The 24,983-nt window shown below is 37.4% G+C and overlaps 1 protein-coding gene across 2 annotated transcripts in view; it reads left to right on the forward strand.

Moving 5' to 3' along the window:
* Nucleotides 1-24,343, forward strand: part of gpr4 (G protein-coupled receptor 4) — a 29,939-nt gene extending 5,596 nt beyond the window's left edge. For both annotated transcript variants that reach the window (XM_052106623.1, XM_052106622.1), the window contains exon 2: nt 20,201-24,343. In XM_052106623.1, the coding sequence (XP_051962583.1) occupies nt 20,637-21,728 (1,092 nt within the window). In that variant the 5' untranslated portion in view covers nt 20,201-20,636 and the 3' untranslated portion in view covers nt 21,729-24,343. The remainder of the gene's footprint in view (nt 1-20,200) is intronic.
* The last annotated feature ends 640 nt before the right edge of the window (nt 24,344-24,983 follow it).

The following is a 24,983-nucleotide window of genomic DNA, read 5'->3' on the forward strand; positions in this document are numbered from 1 at the left end:
GGTGCAGAATAAGGTGAATAGACCCTAGACCTATGCTGCTTAGCGAGACTACACTAGTCTACTAAGTGTAAATAGCACTTGTGTAAAAGTACAGCGTGGCTATTTGCACTCAAAGGCCATGTTCACATTGCAGCAGAATACGATTGTCAGTCCTGTTTTGAGTGTTTAATACGGTTGCGTTCACACACAAGTCGGTTATTTACGAGAGTGACAACCACTTTCTATAACCGAACTGACACTATTATTTATATTGAAAAGCCGGTTCTCGCCTCCTCCTTTCCATTGATACTTTTACACTGGTGACGAAACCCGGAAAGGAGGAGGCGAGAACCGGCTTTTCAATATAAATAATAGTTTAATGGTAAACTTAAAAGAAGACACAAACACACACATGACGGACATGTCCGCTAACGATCTCTCTCTCCCGCACGACACCCTGCAGTCGGCCTTTAAACCTCAGAGGCTTGATTAGCCTAATACGGGACCGGGTGTGTATGATCACGACCCGGCCCCGCCCTCCGCCCTGCCACAAAGACATTTCAAGACTCACACCAATAAATGTGGTTGTCAATCCCAAACACTGACTGTGTGAACATAAGCAAATAGTCTGTTGGAAATACAGAAACTGAAGACAAACTGCACCCTCAAGTGTTGCTTCAATGGCGTAGTGTGTTAAGATTGTACCGTGGTTGTGCCTTTATCATGCGGATGACCCAGTTTTTAATTCCTCATCATTTAACCTCATCTGGTAAATATAGAGACTGTAAAAAGTGTCATTTGTTGAAGACTTGCATATAGAGCATTGTAAGTTAGCCAAGTCTCTGTCATTTCAAAATAAGAGTCACCTGTGTATTATTAATTTGTTTAAAGTCCCCCGTAATGCACCAAATCTTTATATTTCTTGATATTATTGAGATTTTAGTTACCCAATAAACTGCATTTGGGAATTTATTACTTTTTAACTCTTGTAGCCTCAATGTCTGTACCTTAATAGATTAATAATTTAAAAAAAATGTCATTCTATAAATTGATTTTAAAAAAATCATCTGATTAATCAGTTATCTGCCTTTTGCACCACCTTATTCATTGGTATTGGCAGAATCAACTATTGGTCAACCCCCTTTTGTCCCACTTTAACCCATCCTGTTTCCTGTTTCCACTCTTAATATTTACTTTAATACTACTTACAATTATAAATAAAAACAAATATAATGGTTTATTGCCTTTCAGTGATTTGGTAACAGTGACGGTCAGGAGTTGAGAGACATTTTTGATCCGTGTAAAATGAATCATGGTTTTACAATAGTAATATTGTGGTAAACATGTTTAATGCAACTAACCAGGGTTAGGGTTAGGGGTAGGGGTTGGTGTAGGGTGTCTGTGGGACTCTGCACTTTATGGGAAATTTAAGTTTATATCAATAGCTACAAATCAAACTAGCTAGCCGCTACTGAATGGCATCTCTCTGGATTTTAATCTTTACTTTACAAAAAATTCCAAACATCATATAAAATGAATGGACAGTAAAACAGCTCATCTAAATTGTAATATCAACAGATTCTAAAGCTTTCACTTACTATTAGTTGTGTGTGTGTGTGTGTGTGGGGAGGGGGGGCGTCGACTTTGCCCAATTGTGCCATAAAGTGCACAGCATGCTAAGTAAATTGGTGTATCTGAGCAGTTAGATCCCGTTAGCAACTTGACACCCACATCAGCAGTAATTTACCATATTTCAAGCTATATCTAATTACACCATCAGGCATTTGCTTATCTTACATACCCATCTCACTTCTCAGAATGCAAGCCTCACTGTGGATCATGATTAACTCAGCTGAAGTTTGGAATGGCTGGATCAGTAGAATCCTGTATAAACATTCCCACCACGTCAAATGGGTTATGTTTAAAAGTGAAAACACTAACAATCCAGCAGGTCTCTGATGAAGCGTCTCACTTCACACTCAGTACGATGCAACTGAACATGTCCTGTGTCATCCATAAGCTGTAGCCCCTTGTGGTTTCATGGACAAAAGCAGAAGCTTTTAGTCAATCATCAATTGTGGCAGTGTTGACATACAAGAATGCAATAAGGAGATGCATTAGATCATCAATAACATTTTAGCTTGCTCAGAATTGTGTTTTTTTTTTAAAGCTTTTCCTTTTTTAGGAGATGATAAGCTTTAAGAGACAATAATTAAAAACTTTAAAAACTGTAGGTGTTGTTTAAAATTTGGAAACAAGGACACAGTTGTCCATATTTGCACTTTGGTACAGGGTTAACTCACAGGTTGTTTGGAGATTTTTTTGTTTTAGGCATAGTACCTGTTAATGTTTTTCATGTTTATGTTCATTATCAACATTGTTATCAACAAGGACTTGTGAAGGACCTTGTGTTAGTCCCTTGAGGCTTGTTAGACTTTTATTAGAAGTTATTCAGTAATGCTACCAGTCTGTTTTATGATTTTGTCCTAACTGAAGGGCATTCAAGGAAAGCAAGATAAGAAGCTGTCATAAGAAAAGCTTTTCTGTACCTGTTACCCACTGAAGTTGGCATTTTCTGCGCCACTACCACCACGAAACGGAATTTCAAAAATACTGCCTTTATGCGCGTTCTTTTGCCGATAATGCCAACCTAGTCTCATACAATAAATGTTACAGTAACTACATTTTTGCAAAAAAGTTTTTAATGTACCGCTTTCTATGTTTTGCTGCAGTTTCCTGGTGAAATGAACACTAGAGGCGCTACAACATCTGTGTTTTTTTTTTTTCATTTTCACAAAAATCATGGGTACTATGGCTGTTTATGACTTTATAAACCCATATTTTGCTCTATTGCTCACACACTGCTAAGTTATTATATCAAAACACTTCATTTCATTTGAAAAACAATACATTTTAATGCTTGTATTACAGACCCATCTACATTTACACACTTATTCCAACATAATTAGCATGCGCTGTAACTCACCTCATAGTTATCGGACATTGGACTTCCAGACTGAGCCTCGAACAGCCAAGGATGCTCAAAACGAAAGTGAAAGTAAAGTGAAAGTACCATAGAAATGAAATTACATAATTGCTTCAGTAAATGTGTTTTTCATGTCGAAGTTGCTTTTAAAACACTATCGGTTAGGTTTAGGTGTTGGTTTAGGGAAAGGATATCTGTTTTGTTCACCTCTCATTTATCTTTTTGAACACAATTTGTTAGGTTTAGGCTAAAGTTTTTGATTATGGAGGTATGTTTTACTTATTAAAATAGCCATTCACAATAAAACCTTGTCTGATTACAATAGTTTTGTGTAAATTTCATGAGATCAGACTGGATTATGCTTAATAAAACAACAACATGTGTGGTCATGTAATTGCATTAAACGGTTTTCCTTTATCAGTGTAAAGTCATAAATAGTGTAAGAATAAACTGATCGACATGGGTAGATTTTTCACCACTATCCTGATTCCACATTGCATATAAACATCTTATCCGGTGTTCTTATCAAATGCTTATTCAATGTGCGTATAGTGCAAAGTGTTGTGCGCATGTCTCTTCATCGTTTGACATCAAAAGCAGAGAATTTCTAGATTATTTCAAATCTCGTAAATGCAGGTTTTCTGCTTCAAATAAACTGATAATTAGGAACTATCACTGTACTGGTGTGCATGTAAACTGGCTTAATGCCTGTTTTCCTAAATACTTCCATTGGTCTTCCATTGGTTGACATACAGATCTTCCATCCCATACTCATGCCATTGGTTGAGCCAATGTTGCTGTGTCAGGCTGGGCAGGATGCTCAAACAAACAAAACAAAAGAGCAATATTTTGATGGTGGCACAGAGTTTAAACTTTTCAGGGAAATAAACCTACAAATGGCTTAGTTGTAAATAGGTGGTCTATATAATTAAGTTATTGTGTACAAAACACTTACACTTTTTTGTAACTGTGCAAATATGTAATATAACTCAATGTGTACACTATATATTGTGTAAGGGAGCAAAATGACCCCCATCTGTTTTCCTGATTTCTCTGTTTCTTATGCAGACACACTTATGCGCAAACACACAAAAACAAACACAAAATAATTCACAGATACACCAAATGAAACTTCTTAAGCTTAAAATAACATAAAAATGGTGCTTGAGGTCAAAATGACAGTAATCTCTGTTATTATGGGATTCATTAGAAGACACTTTGGCAAGAAATGTTGGGTCATTTAAAATCCTTCCATGCTGTTTTGGGTCATTTATACCTGTTTTAGACTTTAACACAGATTAACTAGAACTTAATGTCAACTTTCCAGCCAACGTCATGACATACTACTCAAAAGTAATCTGAAAATGGCAATAAAAAAATGCTTTCACTGTCACTATGTGTCTCACACACACTTAGGCACAAACAGCAAATTGTGATTCTTGAGCTGTGATTTGTCATCTAATCATTGTAAATTCGACTCAGTAACAGTTATACTGGATCTTCAATGGTAACAGCACAAAGGGGTTAAAGAATATTTTCTCATTTATATTAATCATTCTTGACGTTCTTCTCCCTTTCATTGTGTTTTCCAACTCTTTACCCTATTTTGACCCTACTAAACTATTTGGCCACTTCAGTGTCACATAAACTAATCCTTCTCTACTTTGAAGTATTTTCTCAGCATGAATTTGCATCTTGAGTTTCCTTTCAAACATGACTGGTTTTTGCTAAGCAGGTGCCAGTAATTTCCTCTTGAACGCTAAACTGCTGCCAAGTTACTGCCTGTCAACACAATTGCAGATGAAACAGAACAATAGCAGAAGTGGACCAGATGCACCAAATGAGATGTAGAGGTGTTTCCTCTGATCTTTATATAAAACAGCATGAACCCTGCAGAGATAACTATGTATCCCTCCCTTTTACAAGACAACCACACTACTACACACTATTTCTGTCTTCAGAAAACATATTGTCCTGATACCTTTTCTAATTGCGATTTGGAGCAAAGGTGATTAGCATTTGTGACCATGCCCAGGAGCAGACCAGTTTAAGCCAAATTAAACTTCACCAATAAAACTCTTGAGTGGGATTTGAGTGGAAATTGTGGCACTTTTATTGAAGTCATTAATTCGACTTCTAGGATGCCTGCCCTGGTCTCTTTAGAGACACACGGCCGCCTCTCCACTGAAGCATGAAACACTGTTAGGAAAGGATTAAATACCTGCCCTGAATCAATACCAAGGGAGACAGGTATTTCTTACTCGGCTCACCTGCCTTGGTCAGCCTTTTATGTGGACACGGTTTACTGATATAATGGACCATTCCTTGTAAAGCACATTGCCACTCTCAGAATTTTGGTCTATTCATGGTCAGTCAGAACAAATAAAAGGATTAATGCTGAATGGTCATTTTGACACAATTCAGAATTTTAACACAATTTAAAAACGGTGTGTGTAATTTTTTCGGCATTAAAGGGATAGTTCACCCCAAAATTACAATTCTCTCATAATTTACTCACCCTCATGCCATCCCAGATGTTTATTACTTTCGTCTTCAGAACTCTGAAACTTTGAAGTTCCAAAAACACATAAAGGCTGCATAAAAGTAATCCATTTGACTCGTGCCTAGAGACTGCAATGGCAAGATGTACAATGAAAAAGGAGTTACATTTTGGTCTGCTCTTTCCCAAAACTGATTAGTTTGATTCAGAAGACATGGATTAATCCACTGGAGTCTGGTGAATTAATTTTATGTGCTTTTTGGAGCTTCAAAGTTTTGGTCACCATTTACTCACATTGTGTGGACTTACAGAGCTGAGATATACTTCTAAAAATCTTTGTTTGTGTTCAGCTGAAGAAAGAAAGTCATACACATCTGAAATGGCATGATGGTGGCTAAATTATGAGAGAATTTTCCTTTTTGGTGAACTTTTCCTTTAAAAGACTTTCTCCTATTCCATCTTAATATGCAGAGTCAACTTTAAGCAATTTGTAGAATGTTTCCCTCCGAAAAGTGTACAAACTGTGACGTTATCAAAGAATTGCTCTGTTTGTTTGAGCATCCCAACCAGCCCGACACAGCAACATTGGCTCAACCAATGGCATGAGTTTAGCTATCTGTTTGTCTAACCAATGGAAGATGGGGGAAGTGATTGTGAAACTTATTTGAAAATCATTATTTATGAAATTCTGTTTTTTATATGTTAATTATTTTTTAACTTAATCTCATAGAATCATTTTTGCAAAATAAGTTTTATGTGCCTTGGTGTACTGTACGTATTGTGGTAGTGTCCTGATGAAATGAACACTAGAGGTGCTACAACAACAATGACTTTTATTCCCTGTCACACAAATCACCAGTAAATCTGCAGATTATCAGTTAATAAACTCTTACAATGAGGGCCTGGGTATCTCAGCAAGTTAAGACGCTGATTACCACCGCTGGAGTCGTGAGTTCGAATCCAGGGTGTGCTGAGTGACTCCAGCCAGGTCTCCTAAGCAACCAAATTGGCCTGGTTGCTAGGTAGGGAAGAGACTCATGGTGTAACCTCCTCGTGGTCACTATAATGTGCTTTGCTCTCGGTGGGGCGCATGGTGAGTTGTGTGTGATGCCGCGGAGAATAGCGTGAAGCCTCTGCACACGCTATGTCTCTGCAGTAATGTGCTCAACAAGCACTTGTGATGTAAAGGACTGGAGTATGAGTCCTGAAGAGCATGTGAGTCGAAAGTGTTCATAAAATGGCATGGTTTGCTTCAGACATTTCGTTTTTTAAGTCACATTTGCTTTTTATGACACTATCAGATAGGTTTAGGTTTAATGTTTAGGGTACGAAAGTAGGTTTTGTTGATTTAAAACTCGATAGAGCATCAAATTTCATCTGTTATGGAGAACATTTAACTCACTTCTAGGAACTAGGAAATGCCGCAATATGTGTAAGGAACCCTGTGATATCTTTATGCAAAAATGTTGTTGCCACAGTCACATAATTTTCATGAGATCAAGCTGGCTCTGTTTTTAGGGGCATCCCAAACAGCCCAAACTGACTCAACCAATGGTGTGGAATTTTATTATTATTTGTCAGTCTAGCTTTGAATCTAGAACAACAGAAAATGTCTGATACAGAATAAGATAGTCCTATGTGATTTTATTAATATCCTGAAGTATTCATACATAAAATGTCCATGTTCATTTTATTTATTTATCTTTTTATGTTAGGATAGACAAGAAGTAATTGCTTCTAAAATGCAAACCATTTACATATATACAACCTCAAACAAATGATCTGTCCTTTTTCTAAAAACTGGTCAGAACTGGTATTCCTGGTACCTTTGGTAGAACATTGCTGTAGGTGACAGAGTTCAATACTAATACTAGTCTCTCATTCATCAGTACATAATGGAGGAATATTGCTCAAGAAAGACCTTTTTAATGGCAAATTTATTTAAATGAAACCCAGAAAGTACATTCAAGTGAAGTAATTTGCAGGTTTTGTTTGGTGAAATGTAATAATTATTGAAGCATGAAATCCAAAATCCAAGCTCAACAAATAAGACATTCAATTAAAACACACCATCAATGTTATAGTGTTATATAAATGTATGTCTCACTAATGTGTTTTAACAATGAATTCCATGAATTCAGTATTATTTGAACATAAACAGAGAATTCATAAACATTTGTGTATATCTGTACATACTGTATGTAGAAGGGTTTCTACATACAGTTTATATTGTACTTATCAGTGTCTATCCAAAAGTAATGTCTGTGTGCTAGAACTACACTTTGAGAATGAATAGTAGTGAGAATACATTGGACAGTCAGAAGGCAAAATCAGTTAAATCAGACAGAATGCTCAGTAACAGTGTATGATCTTGTTATGCCCTCAAAAGGGCACCATAAGTTTGTGTCCTGCCTAGTTACCTGCTTATTCATCACACAGAACAGGTTGGAGACCAATTGAATTACTTCCCTCTCAGTTGCCCAATGTTCTAATGTTAAAAGCCTCTGCTATTTGAACAGCCAGGTGCATATTGGCAGTAAAAAAGTTTAGTGAGGCTACCCCGTTCCCAGCACCACTTCCATCAGACTGAAGTCACGCTTAAAGCAGCCAGGCTTAGAGGAAAACATCCATAATGTTCATCTCTTGTAATAAAATATTTTTTTATATTGACTAATGTGGATCAAGCAAGGCCAGAATGCTGTAAGTCTGTAATTACATTTGTCTTTTACTAAAATTAATGTGTTTTTTCCACTAAACTGTCACTCTAGGACAGGAAAGACTGTTTAAGGGAGAAAATGTCTGGCTAACATCAGGATTGTGTTCACATGTTCCCAAATATCCAGTGAACTGCCGCTTACTGATATGTTGGCCTATTTTACAATAGTTGTTTTTACAGACTTTTTTTTTTTAACAGTTCCTGGTAGCTTTTTTTATTTGTCCTTTAACATGTACAACTATTAAAGGCCTTTGTTTATAGTTTCATGGCTAACATCAGAGGAAATACATAGCAGGTGCAAAACCAGATCTGCATGGTGTTTCAAAATAGAATGCATTTGTGTATGATTTATCATAATTTACTAACTAAAATAAGACATTTATATTGCTTTGTGACTCAACCGAATCAGTTCTGCATTGTATGCCTTGATTACAAGCCACTTTCAATACTGGGCGACTATAATTATGTAGATATGAACAATGATTATTAATAATAATTACTCCTAATAACTCATCTAAACAGCTCACCCAAAAATTGTATTTCTGTCAAATGTAATTTTATAAATATTATAATTTCACTTAATTCAGAAAGTTATATACGGTAAATGTCTTGTTTTAGACACAGAAGCATACTAAGTACATTAGATATTCAAATGACATGAGTTGTCAGTAAATAATAGTAAAAAAAAAAATCAATTTTGGGGGAACTGTTCCTTGAAGTGTGTTTGACTCAATATATCGATTTTAAATATGTTACAATGTGTTTTGTGGCTGTTGCTGACCAATTAAGGAGCAGACTCGCCATAGGGAGAACAGGGACTTTTCCCAGTGGGCCGGCCGTGAAATGGGGTTATCTACATATCTTTATTGCTAGCTACTGTTGTTTGCTTCTGTGTCTTTACCTCATAGAGTAATATATATACAGTATAATTGCTGTGGTAAAACAACCTGTAAAGTGTGTGTACAGAATGATCTCACAGTGAAACTGGAAACAGAAGGTTGACTATTCTTTAGCTAAAATCGGTCTGTGCTTACCAAAATATGAAATACTGCCCCCAATGGCCAAAGTGCTAAGTGTTGTTGGGTTTATGGGCACATGTGACCTCCATTTTCCTGAAGTAGGTATAGCTACAGGCTAGAGATCTCAAATGGGGGTAGAATCTCCAGGAGATGACAGGGCTAATCCAGAAGTGGCGGGTTACTACAAAAGGGAAATGCGCCAACTCCAAAAAGGGGCCGTCACTTCCACACACGGTTAGGGTTAGTGAAAGGGTTAGGTTAGGTGCTCCCTATATCTTTGTTGGTGGTTTTGAGCTCCCTCCCCTTTTTGGAGTTCTTCCAGCAGCTATTTCCTTCTTATTTTCCGGGTATAATGTCTACCAAAAAGGAAATTGTGAAGCAAGTTTTTTTGTCCTACTGTACAGGCTGTGATACAGTGAAGCGGAATGCATATTATATAACATGTACCTCCCGATCCAAACCCCAAACCTAAACCTAACCATCAATGGAGTAAAAATCTAATGTTAGAGGCAAAACATTTTTAACTCTGAATCATGCTCGTCACTGATTATGCGAATGCAATAACTTGGTTTCAATGTGGGATCCAAATCCAGGTCACCCACGCAGCGTATGAAACACGCTGTCGGTTGCGCCACAGGAGAATTTATACACACTGGAGCTGATGCAAAAATTTATCAGATGTGGAGATGGTGCTTGTCGGTGATTCGGCAATGTGGTCAATCCTAGGGTACCAGAACTCTCGGAAACATCATGCCGATATTTCATGAAAAAAAATAGTTTATAAGAGCTGTTCTTGACTGAGCTCTTACTGCTGAGTGTCATTACACTCAGCCTACCGCAGATTCTTTCACTTTTAATTTAAAGAGGTATGGTAATTTTCAGAAATTTGCAGTTTCATTGTGCCAGAATTACACACACCTGATCAACCATGAATTCTAGAAAATAGTTAGATATATGTTATGTATTTGTGTAGCAACAATATCACTAATGTCTACGTTTTTCAGTAGCATGACAAAACTTCTGTTTTCAAAACAAGAATAGATTTTGAGTAAAGCTGTAGACCCTTACCCTTTTCCAATAACAAGTTTGTTTTGTCCACCAAGTATCAGTGTTACATGACAAAGCAATGCATCACTTTTATGTCATAATGTTTGGACCCCTAAATGGTCCTCTTCTATAATGCTGGGAAGTTCGATTCATTTTAGTGGATTGGTTCATTCGGACCGTTCATGTAAATCAAGTGTTGAATCATTCACAAAAACTATTCACAGATTAATTTGTATCTGTGCAAGTATTAGTAAAAGAAGAAAATGTAGGATATTACTTAGATAAAAGAGTAGCTTGAATGTACACTCACTGAGAACTTTATTAGGACCACCTGTACACCTACTTATTCATGTGATTGTCTAATCAGCCAATCATGTGACAGCAGTGCAATGCATGAAATCATGCAGATACGGGTCAGGAGCTTCAGTTAATGTTCACATCAACCATCAGAATGGGGGGAAAATGATTGTTGGTGCCAAACGGTCCAGTTTGAGTATTTTTGTAATTGCTGATCTCCTGGGATTTTCAAGCTCAACAGTTTCCAGTTAACATCCAGTTAGCGGCAGTTCTGCGGACAGAAACACCTTGTTGACGAGAAAGCTCAACATAGAATAGCCAGAGCTTTCAGAATGTCTACAGTTACTCAGATAACTATTTAGTACAATTGTAGTGAGCATGATAGCATCTCAGAATGCACATCCTTGAGGCAGATGGGCTACAACAGCAGAAGACCACATCTGGCACTTTATTAGGACCATAGTGTTTCTAATAAAGTGCTCAGTGAGTGTAGTTAAACTACATAAAATTATTTCAAAGGCTATGTTCAGACTGCAGGCAAATCAGATTTATTCATAAATCAGATCTTTTCAAGCAGACTGTCAGCACGAATTTGGAAAAATCTGATTTCATGTGGTTTTTTGCTATCCAGACTATCAATAAGGCCAATATAACTTCCCCACTACTGTTTGTGTCCTTGTGTGTCCATAAACTGTGATCCATCTGTTCTAAGTTTCAATATGGGCATAATATCTATTTTTTATCTAGTAAAATTATTTCTGTCCTTTTGTCCTTCCTGTGAACATTTGACCTCATGCTAATAAACCTTGTTTGACCCGTGTCTGTTGCCTGCCAAGGAGTTTCTGTGCTATTCTTGATCTTATCACCCTCTAATGAGAGAAGAAATGAATAATCAGTCAGCTTTATTTTAGATTTAGCCTTTCTTTCTAGACTCTCTTCTCTTCCTCTCTCACCCTTTCTCTGCACCTCTGTCCAGCTCTTTCAGGAAAGACACATCTCTCAGCACCTCCTGATTGCAAAGTAGCCGGCTCCTCTTTTCAAAAACGAACTGTATTTGTTATTGGGAGGGATGCAGTAAGAACATGGGATCTTTCCTCTCAGACCAGGAATGGGGGCAGAGTAGAGGCAGAGAGGGTCTTGTTAAGGCCGCATCAGGAATTGTTGTGTTTACTCTCATTATTTTGCTAGACCCCACAGTGCGAACCACAGAGACAATTGTCACAAAACTTAAAGCTGTTAATAGCCCAGATACAATCCATCTGGCTGGGTCTGAGCTTAGTTTGTCACTATTAGCTAACCAAAGTTATGCTGTTGCTCTAAAGAATGCCATATGAGCCAGGCCAATTAGTCTTAAGATATTTAGACATGTTGAAATCATCGGCTGCCCGAAAACTGAGCCGAATTGGCAGATTAACAGAAATGGTCATTATGCATTGTGTAATTTCCAAAATGTACAGATTATTAGCAAATTTTGAGTAAATTCTGTAAAAAAAAATAACAATGTAAAATAATTGCTCATTTAAAGGTGAAGTTGTGTTTAAGCCATTTCTAGCTATTTTTATTTTTAAGTATAAACACTATGGCGAACAAACATTGCTCTGTTTATTTTTGTTTGTTTTTAGCTTTCTGACCAGACCAGATTGTTTACAACAATCATTATTTTCGCAATTCCGTTTGGTGCCACTTGAGGCACAGAAATGACTCACTTCACCTTTAAATTAGCAATTTAATGGAATAGTTCACCCAAAAATGAAAATTCTCTCATCATTTACGCACCCTCATGCCATACGAGATGTGTATGACTTTCTGTCTACTGCAGAACACAAACGAAGGTTTGTAGAAGAGTATTTCTGCTATATAGGTCTATACAATGCAAGTGAATGGTGCCCAGACCTTACAAGCTTTAAAAGTCACATAAAGTTAGCGTAAAAGTAATCCATAAGACTCCAGTGGTTTAATATATGTAATAAAAAAATAAAATCTAAAAAGCCCATATATACAACAGCCACTAGTTGTTGTATTTGTGTTAGAAGGTGTTTCCGATTTGTATTGTTGCAAGGACATTCTATTACATGTTTTTACTTTGCAGAAACTATTAATGCATTCTTTAAACCCAAACAATAACAAAATTTGTCATTTTAAGACAGGGCCATTGCCATGGGAGACCAAGTCACTCTGGGGTCAAGTGCTCAAAGCCTTCCGTCTCCCATTAGTTTTCCCTGCACAAATCATGTCTGACACTGACTCCACACACAAGAAAGCTTTTCACTCAAAAAATCCACAGCGGCAGTAAAGAAAGCTGACAATTTGAGCCATTAGGAATAATCACTGCATTAAGATGCCCTTAACATTGAACCTAATTAAACAGCCTTCCTCTGAATGTGATCAATTATCACATATGCATACAGTATGTGCAAAGGAAAAGCATGATATACTGCCCGCAGTCTATAATTAATTTGTTTGAATTAGCGTTTTTACTCACTACCCAACACTTTATGTTGCTTATACAACATGCTATACAGTTGCGCAGTATGTCCTAAAAGATCTGAAACATTTGTCATTAAAAAGTTGTGTATGTTCGGTAGAGTAACTTTGACATTATTGCTTATTCTTTGCCAGGGAGCCCTTTGGGTTTGTCAATTGTACATATTGAAATCAGGCAAAAGTTCAGAAATTCAGTCAAAAGTGACTGGAGAACGAAAGACCTGCAGATCACCACAGAAAAAAAAAGTCCTGTAATAATCACTGAATTGTCTTTCTGACTTTCTTTCTCCCTTGCAACACAAAAGCAGATGTTTTCAAGAATTTATAGGTCAAGTTTTAATATGCAGAATAGTGCAGATTTAAGAGCAACTGTAGAAGGCAAGACTATCACTGACATAAATTTCTATCTGTCAAAGATTGCCAGAGGCGAGGAGAGAGGACCCAAATGCAGGGTGGTGAATAAAGGGCTTTTATTAACAAAACATACAAAAACTACCACATAGGGTAGAAAACACAGTCAAGGGCGACAAGAACATTGATGTGCTGGGCTGGGCTGGGCTGGAGCAAGAGAACCGACTGACATCCAAAGAACAGGAAAACACAACCGACAGGAACCTGACCGGGAAACAACCACACAGTCAAGACATCAAGACAATATGACATTTAGACAACAAACTGGCACCAGACAGAGCAAAAAGGGAGATTAAATAAGGGAGCAAACAAGGAGGGTAAAAAGGAAGGCAGGTGGAACTAATAACAAGATAACCGGGCAAATGAGGGGGCGGGATTATCACTCAAAACAAAGGGGTGCATGGCAATGAGAAACCAAAACAACGCACTCACACAAATTATAGACACAAACAATAGACATGAGTTCATCAAGCCAGAATGTCACAAGTGCAACATGTACTCATGCTAGAAAACTACAACACAAGAGTACACATGGCATTCCTACTGGTTTTTCCAGACAATGGAGACCCACCCTCACAGCTGTAAACACATATAAATAATGGGTAACACAAGGAGAGCTGAGAACTTCTGTGAAAAAAGTTCTTGGAAGCAGATCTTTGAAAACAGAGTACCTGTAATGTCACATAGATTGTGTGTGGGCTATAGCTGTGTGAATCGCCCTGGGCCTCATTTCCCAAAAGCATCGTAAGCCTAAGTAGATCGTAGAATCCATCTTACGATTCATCTTAGTTTTGCGGCCCATTTCTCAAAAGCATTGTAACTTAAGAAGTACTTGAAAATGCTCTTAGATTAATGAGTGCTCAGGAGTAATCGTACAGCGTTAAGAACATCGTAAGCACACAAACTTTTGCCAACACCTGATACAATTTAAACACATATAGCTCCACTTTATGCTCATTTAATATCACTATACATATGTTTTATTTTATTTATTTTTTTACCGAAAATACTACTACTACTACTAATAATAATAATAATGATTGCATAAAATGTTTATTCAATAATGGATGAACAGATAAATTAATATGTAAACAAATAAAAGTTATTTGTGGACTAGTTGGTAACAACACAATCGTGGGAGGATTGTTGCAGAGAATGTTTATGGACAGCATTTCTCTTAAGTAGCACTTAAAATGTGTCCTCGCACGTTCATGTTAAGTGCAGTTTAGGGAAACACACATAAAAAATAACGAACGTCTATGAAATAACTTTAAAGATCAATCGTTATCGGGAAACACAGCCCTGGCAATTGTCAGCATGGTCACAAGGGAAGCTTATTCTCTCGGTTGGTGTGTCAAACCATAGTGCAACAGTTAATCCAGATCTTAATCAGAGAGCCAAATTTCCATGCTTGTCCATCCCTTTGACTTGGAGAGTTGATAGGTAATCAGAAATAATTGAAACACGGATGTTGTCTCACATGCCCTGTTAAATTTCTCATCCTCATGTTGTTCCATAATGTTACCTTAAACCTTTTACTTGTACTGTATGCAGGTTTTTCCTGACTTGATTGGTTCCATTGATCAATTCTTGCATGAGATGTTTATCAGATGGCTTCCTAACATGTCCCTATTTAAATACATACTGTAGGCATTAATTTACTCCTGGTCTTTTTTATCCCCCTACAATTAAGTTGTCAGTCCCTTTCAAATCTGTGATTAAATGTGATATCTCTTCACGTTTGCTGAAAACAATGGCTGCAAGATATGTAAGGGATAATGTACAGTCCGCAAAAATCCCAGTAGGGCTGTCAACAGGGCTGAGATATTAAATTAGAATGTTTTTTTTTTTGGTTCACTTAAATATAATTTCAATCGAATTATATCTAATTATAAAGTCTATGCTTTCCGAATGTCCGAACGTCACAGCACTACAGATTTTTGGAAACATTTTAGTAATTCCATTAATATATTTCTAACCACAACCCAAACCCTAACCCTAAAAGTGCTGAGACCAAAACAGCATTCTTTCTCTTAATTATGTGCAAATGCAGTCTCTAATCTCGCTTGCTGGAGATCAAAAGGATGTGGCATCAAAGGCACAGCTCAGGTGATTTGGGCCATGAAAAATCACCAATAGTGGTGCTTTTCTGAAATGTCCGAATTAGGGTTGAAAAACATTTGGAACTAACACTGGTTTCCTGTGTGAATATGTTGTATACATCTTCAGACAAACAGATGCAGTTTTAATTGGTTTAATTAAAAAAATATATATAATAATTTATTTAAAAATTGAAATCCTTAAATCACCCTTGTTTCAAGTCTCATTATATACTATAGAACTATAGAAAATCATTTCTTCGTGCACCAGATTGTCAATATTGAGATGAGCGTAGTGATATCGTTGACCACTCAGGCACAGGTGTCCCTGATTATTCATGGCCACATTTCCAGGGTTAGTGGAGATTGTATCCAACATCAGAGCACTTTGTTCTTTATGTTCACCTGCCTACAGAGGGAAAAGGGGAGTAACAGGTCTTTATTCTATGTTTGATGTCACCGCAGTGATCATGGATCAAGACCAGATATGTTTGTTTAAACAGTGTTAAAGGGTCTGCCGCTGTTGTGTAATGCAAACTGTGATATTATCAGAGTTGAAAATGCACACAAACTCAGTTTTTTATGAGATAACGTATTTGCTTTGTCACAGCCAGCTCTGTTCCCTCTCATTTTTTTATGTTCTTACCCAATTGAAAATGAGTGCAGCTTGACAACTTTCCAGAGGTTTACATTCCATCATCTTCAAGTCTCTTTAGCCTGTGGTGTTTTACATTTATCTGCATTAAAGGATACATTGTTATCTGCCACTTTGAGATATTGATATTCCAGCAGAATGACAGATCAGATTAGGGATGTGGTTTTCAGGCCCCTGTTGGTGTAGCTGTCACTGTTATTGGCCCCAGGCTGGACAGCAGACCACTGCTGTTATCTAATATTTCTTACAGCTTGAAAGCATCAGGCTCATAAAAAATATCTCAAAAATAGGGAAGTGCTGTGTCACTTGGCACACGGTACCTGACCTACTTGTTTCTGTTTTTGACTGATCTGATATATACAGTATATATACACTCACCTAAAGGATTATTAGGAACACCTGTTCAATTTCTCATTAATGCAATTATCTAATCAACCAATCACATGGCAGTTGCTTCAATGCATTTAGGGGTGTGGTCCTGGTCAAGACAATCTCCTGAACTCCAAACTGAATGTCAGAATGGGAAAGAAAGGTGATTTAAGCAATTTTGAGCGTGGCATGGTTGTTGGTGCCAGACGGGCCGGTCTGAGTATTTCACAATCTGCTCAGTTACTGGGATTTTCACGCACAACCATTTCTAGGGTTTACAAAGAATGGTGTGAAAAGGGAAAAACATCCAGTATGCGGCAGTCCTGTGGGCAAAAATGCCTTGTTGATGCTAGAGGTCAGAGGAGAATGGGCCGACTGAGAATGGGCCGACTGATTCAAGCTGAATCTGAATCTGGTTACAACCGAGGTATGCAGCAAAGCATTTGTGAAGCCACAACATGCACAACCTTGAGGCGGATGGGCTACAACAGCAGAAGACCCCACCGGGTACCACTCATCTCCACTACAAATAGGAAAAAGAGGCTACAATTTGCAAGAGCTCACCAAAATTGAACAGTTGAAGACTGGAAAAATGTTGTCTGGTCTGATGAGTCTCGTTTTCTGTTGAGACATTCAGATGGTAGAGTCAGCATTTGGCGTAAACAGAATGAGAACATGGATCCATCATGCCTTGTTACTGTGCATGCTGGTGGTGGTGGTGTAATGGTGTGGGGGATGTTTTCTTGGCACACTTTAGGCCCCTTAGTGCCAATTGGGCATCGTTTAAATGCCACGGCCTACCTGAGCATTGTTTCTGACCATGTCCATCCCTTTATGGCCACCATGTACCCATCCTCTGATGGCTACTTCCAGCAGGATAATGCACTATGTCACAAAGCTTGAATCATTTCAAATTGGTTTCTTGAACATGACAATGAGTTCACTGTACTAAAATGGCCCCCACAGTCACCAGATCTCAACCCAATAGAGCATCTTTGGGATGTGGTGGAACGGGAGCTTCGTGCCCTGGATGTGCATCCCACAAATCTCCATCAACTGCAAGATGCTATCCTATCAATATGGGCCAACATTTCTAAAGAATGCTTTCAGCACCTTGTTGAATCAATGCCATGTAGAATTAAGGCAGTTCTGAAGGCGAAAGGGGGTCAAACACAGTATTATTATGGTGTTCCTAATAATCCTTTAGGTGAGTGTATATATATAATTATTATAATTGTTTTTTGTGTGTGTGTGTGTGTGTGTGTGTATGTGTTCAGTGTGTATGTGTTCACAATATTTCTCATGTTCACAAAATGAATTTACATTGCCATCCATTTTAATTTATAAAAAGGAAGTTTACTTAATCCATTAGTTGGGACTACATAAATAAATTTTGTGGTGTTAACATTGTAAACCCTAAAGGTGTCATTATTGGAAATATCAAGTTGTCTTGCAGTTGGGGCGGCTGTGACTCGGGTGGTAGAGCGGGTCGGCCACTAATCGCAGGGTTGGCGGTTCGGTTCCCGACCCACATGACTCCATATGCCGAAATGTCCTTGGGCAATACATAGAACCCCAAGTTGCTCCCAATGGCAGGCTAGCGCCTTGCATGGCAGCTCTGCCGTCATTGGTGTATGAGTGTGAGTGTGAATGTGTGTGTGATTGGGTGAGTGGGACACAGTTTAAAGCGCTTTGGTAACCGCTAAGGTTAAAAAGAGCGCTATGCATACCATTTACAATTTGTCTAAATGTAGTATTACTTGAAATATCAGGTTTTGGGCACATAACTCAAATATTTTAAAAATCCATAGACTTAAGATTTTAAGTGTTAATAGCTCAAACTGTTCAGTACAAAACTGAGGATATGGGGAATACCCACAATGCTTTGCGCTTGAATTATTTCATTGTTTCCTTGGTCAAAGGGAAGTTATGTGGGCAATTAAATAGTTATTAAGAATGAACAGAGGCTGTTATTAAGAATTTATAGAGGTTTTAGCTCTTTACTGTATTATTTATGTTGTTTTGTGGCAAATAGTTGTTTCGTGTGATGTCACAATTAGGGTGATCAGTGTCCCATGTGGTCAAGTTTGACCCTGTTAACTCTAATTCCCTTTGTGCATGTGCAGTTAAAGGGCACGTATATATGCATTCTTTGGTGAATTAAGTTAATTTAATGTATGGCCTAGAATCAGTTATGATCTTTATTTGAGCTGTGCTATTATTTGATCTAAAATTTAACCAATTTTATTAAAATTATTAACAACAGTAGAAACAGCAGTATTTATATAGCAAATCTGAGTTATGTCAACTTATATAGTTCATATAATTCTATATTATAATTGAATTTATAGTATTATACAGTGAATTCTAGTGTCAGGAGGAATTCCATCATGTTGTCAGTGATTATGTTGTCACATATCTTGCATTCCCTGTTTATTTCTATTCAGTTAGTTTGAATCTCTCTCATTTGATCTCTTCTGTAAAGCCTATATCCATTTCTCTGAGAATTTATACATCTGTTTTCAGTATTATGAAGCTGAAACATTTTGTAAAAGAGGCTTGCATCTGTGAGGAGCATGTGGGTCACCTGTCTCAGCAAGATGTATTCTGTTTATTTTTTTATTGCATTCCCCTACTGTTAACAGGTACATATAGCTGGTTTGATCTTTCCAAGCAGAACAAAATGCTTTTCACATACCAAGATATGCAGAAACTTCTCTTTTTTTCCACATTAAAATTTTTTCAAAAGTTAAAAATGTTATTTGAAATCATCATGAATGCATTATGTTACACCAACAAAACACATGTTAAGGTTTAAATCAGGTAGAAAAAGCACCTTAAGGTAACAATTGCAAGTATATGTACGCAGATGCAAGCTTATAACCAAGTCTTTGTCAGGTTGAACATGCTTAACGTGCGTTGCGTTACTGTGCAAACCTCAATATTCAATGGGGCGATAGAGTTACCTTCAGTACTCTGTCATTAAACTGGATGTGTCATTGCTGAGGTAAGTTTATATAAATATATTTACTTTAAGCTCAGCAATATTTGCTTCAAACTGTTGCTCCACCTTAATATTATTTGGCTTGAAAGAGAAAACACAATGTAGATAGTTCACATACTAATGTCCACTATAGCTGCCCTTGCAGCAATGTTGAGAATGTGTAATTGCGATGTTATGAATTGCGGTTTGACACATTTTGGAATGCAATAATGCACAAAATTGAGCTTGCGTGGTAAGAAACGTCTGCGTTCACATACTTGTTGTATTTCAGCCCAATTCAGCTAGACATTTTGTTCCAGTATATACAAACCTAGGAGAACGAGATGGAGCTTTGAAAGAAATAATAATTCTATTGAACTACAAACAAACAGAGATGCTAATGAGGGAATGACCAAGGTTACGGGTGGAGATATGAAAACATACACTCTAATCCACACTGTATCACATAGCAAATCTAGTTCTTCAACCAAGTACTGACCCAGAAACTTGAGGATTTCTCTGCAATTACCAAGATAACAAATAGTGCAGTGACTCTTAAAATTGTAAATAATGAGAAATACTACCAAAGGCCACTCCAAAACTCACTAGGTGCTGTTAAAGCCTCATATAATTGCTCTTTGTCCTCTTTTTACAGATGGATGTTCCTGGACAGACCAAAGAACATTGCCTGAGGGAATGGTGGAAGTGACTGTTTCAAACTGCTAAAAAAAAAAACCCGACCTCCATGTGAAAACACTTTGGTGATAATTTCACAACGATTAATGGCATGTTCTCCATCTAGCTTGCATTTGCTCTTGTAGCACTGACTTTATGTCCTTGACTTGCAAGCACAGCTCTCAGAGAGGTTACAAGACTAGCCATAAAATGTAAAATTTTATGAGATTTGTGACACATCAGACTCACCATGCTACAGTGTGGGCTACAGTGTTACGATCGCAACATAACACATGTAAGCTAAAAATAAACCTCTTGAACCTTTTTTCTTATTCATAATTATGGCTTGAGTTCAGACCTTAGGAAGCTCAGCCAATCTTAATGATTATATAAGTCTCTGAGGAGCCAATGAGATCATGTGTAACATCTCAACCTCATGCAATGTTGACTCGAACATTGACCAGTTCTTCCAGCCAGTGCTGTATATTATTGTCATCGTTCTTGGTTTCCCCACAAACTGCATGGCCCTTTGGGCTGCTTACATGCAGGTCAAACAGAAGAATGAGCTGGGTGTCTACTTGATGAACCTCTCTGTGGCTGACCTCCTGTATATAGCCACGTTGCCACTTTGGATAGACTATTTCCTTCACCATGACAACTGGATCCACGGCCAAGGGTCATGCAAGCTATTTGGTTTCATCTTCTACACCAATATTTATGTCAGCATTGCCTTCCTTTGCTGCATATCAGTGGATCGTTATTTGGCAGTAGCTCATCCCCTTAAATTTGCCAAAGTTCGTAGGGTCAAAACAGCTTTGATGGTCAGCACGGTCGTCTGGGTCACGGAAGTAGTGGCTAACTCTGCACCTCTATTCCACGATGAACTCTTCAAGGATCGCTTCAACCACACCTTCTGCTTTGAGAAGTACCCCATGCAGGACTGGGTGGCTGGTATGAACCTTTACCGCACTTTCCTGGGCTTCTTGGCACCCTGGGGTGTGATGCTGGCCGCATATAGAGGTATTCTGAAAGCTGTGCGAGGTAACGTCTCAACCGAGGCACAAGAGAAGGCCAAAATTAAGAGGCTGGCCCTCAGTTTGATCCTCATTGTCCTCCTCTGCTTTGCTCCCTACCACGTCCTACTGTTGTGGCGTAGTGTGATCTTCCTCAGCAACCCCTGTGACTGTGGTGCCGAGGAGGACTTGTTTGGTGCATATCATGTAACTCTAGCGCTCACCAGCCTCAATTGCGTTGCAGACCCTATACTGTACTGCTTTGTCAATGAAGGGGCCCGTAATGATGTGGGCCGAGCTCTGGCCACTCTTTTGGGTCTCTTCCATCGGGGTCAAAAAGATGCACTGATGGGGGCATCCATCACTGTGGAGACACCCCTGGCAATGAAGAAGCCAGACTTCTATGGTGAGGTCAAGAGTAATGCCTATAAATCTGACATTGAAGTGCTCAAAGAGGAGTGCCTTCAAATGACCATTCTCAGTGTTAAGAAGTGAAATTACTCATGAGCTTAAAGAGACAGTTCAATTAAAAATGAAAAATTCTGTCATTTGGTCACCCTCATGTTGTTTCAAACTGACTTTCTTCCATGAAACACAAAAGAAGATGTGCGGCAGAATGACAGCCTAATGGCCCTGATATACTTTCGGAGAAGATCTTATTTGTTCTTCGTTCAGGGGTAAAAAGAAGTTCTAAACAGTCGAGCAACAGTATACTGTTTCCAAACATTCAGACACCCGCTACACTGCTGTGTGAGGCGTTTAGAGAAGCATTAAAATATGAGAATGCTCAGTAAATCCTAAACTAATGTGACATTAAAATGTGTTATCAATGACTTTATACCTCATTCTATAAGCAGAATTCACATGAGGTCAGTAAAAGAAGCTGTTTTAACCACTCGATGATGATTTAAAGTGATATGTATGCAGTAGAAAATTGTAAATTTTTTCTTGATTAGATTCTGATGCTAATGCGCTAACACGCTACACACGGACATAATATGGGCCGATAACACTTTGTTTTACTCTGTTGTTGTAATTTATGATGACACTGACACTACTGCAAAGATAGGTTTATAAAAGAGAATACCGACAAAAGAATGGTGATAGAGGCATATCTTACTTAAGAAAGATGTTTGAATGGAATTCACTGCAGATGTCACATGAGTGAATGGGCACTTGAGGGTATTTGAGTAGATTTGATTCCTTTTGTAGACTAATTAAACAAAAAAATGCATGATATGTTCTTGGAAAACAAAGTAGTAGGTGGAGCTTCAGGTCACACCTACCGATGACTGGACTAATGGCATTAAGAAGGTGTTTAGCAGCCAGGTGAGCTTTTTCAAATCCAAAAACACATTCTTTTTGGCCCAAATTTGTTCTAAATGACTTCATACCCATTCGTTCTTCGATTTCGTATGAAGTATATCTGTGCCTTGAGTTACCATGCACTGTCATTGTATGGCAAAAAGATACAATGAATGTAAATTGTAACTGGGACAAACATACATTGCCTTTTGTATTCCAACATAAGAAAGAAAGTAATTTTGATAAACATAAGGGTGATAGGCATAAATGATGACAGAATTTTTATTTACGGATAATTATCCCTTTAAGTGGTCTCAAGAAATATTTCGACACTTAAGCCACACTTTAAACTGTATGAATTTCATTGAATTGGAACCAAAATATCAAACCAATAACCTTTTATAGCCATTTTTACAACTTTTAATCAACAAATGTTTTTTGCTGCCTTCATGTGGTATTGGAATTTTCCTACTTCCCACTTCTGAACTGGTCATTACAAATACGTCAAGTTCAAGTGATTTGTTGTTGGAAAGAACAGGAAACATGGACAACGAAAGGTTTATTTATACATATTTCATAAGGAACTTTTATTTTTACTCTGTAATACATATTACTTTGTTAGCATGCTGACAATAATGGAAATTTAGTCAAATATACAACATGCATCAAATGGTTGCTGATATACATAAATATATAAAACCGAAACGGCAAGCATTAACAATTAGCTTTATTTAGAAAAATTATTAAAACCTGTCATTCACTACAGAAACCGTAGTCTCCTCCACCATGATGAAAGTTTATGACTCCTCCCATCTCAGAAACTCGTGTATCAAAATTATCTCAGAGTTTACGTGTCGAAATTATGATTTAAGGGGTCATTCATGTGCAACGTCCGAGTGAGAAACTCATATTTAAAATAATTCTGATAGCACATGAAGGCACCATTAGTGAAGGTATGAAGGTAGTTAAGTTCACACAGATGCATCAGAACTATGGACTTGCTCCACAAACGTATGACAACCAGAAAGTTTCCAAATACTTTTTTGTTTTAATTTTGAACATTATATCAAACCATATTATAATGACACTTGCTTCAATTTTTTGTTACATAATACAATGTCATATATACATTAAGTGTTGCTTAAGTGTAAATAGGTTTTAGGCCCACTGTATGTGAAGGTGCACTCCTGAAGAGTACTTTAACAATAGCTGTGTACCTTAAATTTTACACAGAAATGCTGTCTATAATAAAAATCTGATGTCTTTTAATTGGAAATGAGGATTAGTTCATGACAGCAAAATGCTGATGTTTCCTTCTCCTTTTGAATGTTTTATATGTACGTGTCTGTTCTTTTAGTTTGTGCAGGAAATATACTTTGCTATCCCCGTTTTTACTTACTAAAGCATTGTTGCTCGTAGCAAGTTTGGTTATTTATTTTCCAAATGTTATCACGTTTTAGAACGGGGTCCATGACAAGCCTTATGATATGTCAATATTAAAGACCGCATCTTAATACACTCTATAAATAAAGACTTGAGTAGCTTAACGGGGCCAGAAAAACACATTTCTCTCTGCTGTCTCATTTGACATCATACTTTCTGATCAGTGACCCAGAGAAACACATAATGGAAACTGTTTCCAAACAGTGGGCTTTGCAGTTGTTTACATTTTTTGTTCATTAGTTCTAAAGGTGCCCTATTTCAGCCTACCAAACTGTAAGTCCTGAATGTCAGTGATGAAAAAGTGCAATGTAATGGATTTGCTGTTATGCCATCTAAAATAAACGATGTCAGTTCTTTTGTGAAGTGCACAGCTCTTTTCTTTATGAAATGTGAATGTAGTGTGATAGTTCACCCTAAGATACAAATGAAAATATTTCATAATTTACTCACCCACATGTTGTTATAAAACGTTAGGACTTTTTTTCTTCCACAACAGGTGATGTTAGGGAGAATCACAACCTCAGTCACCATACACTTTCATTTTATGGAAAAAATTATGTAAGGAAAGTGAATGGTGATCGAGATTCTCATTTTAAATAAAGTCAAGGTTTGAAACAACACGAGGGTGAGTAAATAATGACTATTAATTAATAGAGTTCATTCATGTTTCATTGAAGTATCAATTTTATTTCAGATGTTTTCCTTACAATTATCTAAATAAAATTAAAAAGGATAGCCTAGTTCAGATTATTTGGTCTTGAGGAATTTGTTGAGAAATGTTTGAGTATATATTGAAATCAATTGACACTTTATTGCAGACTTTTGGTGAATCTAAGTACAGTATCTGACATTGTTGAGATCTCTTCTGAAACTCCAGAGGTGACACGAGATTTCCTTGGTTCTTTTCTCAGCAGAAAGAAAAAGACTTAAAAGTTTCAATTATCACTTCATTTAATCTCATTACTGATTTCTTTTTACCACAGACAAGGGTAATAACTCCAG

This window comes from Xyrauchen texanus, chromosome 36 (assembly GCF_025860055.1).
Source record: "Xyrauchen texanus isolate HMW12.3.18 chromosome 36, RBS_HiC_50CHRs, whole genome shotgun sequence".
Lineage (NCBI taxonomy): Eukaryota > Metazoa > Chordata > Actinopteri > Cypriniformes > Catostomidae > Xyrauchen > Xyrauchen texanus.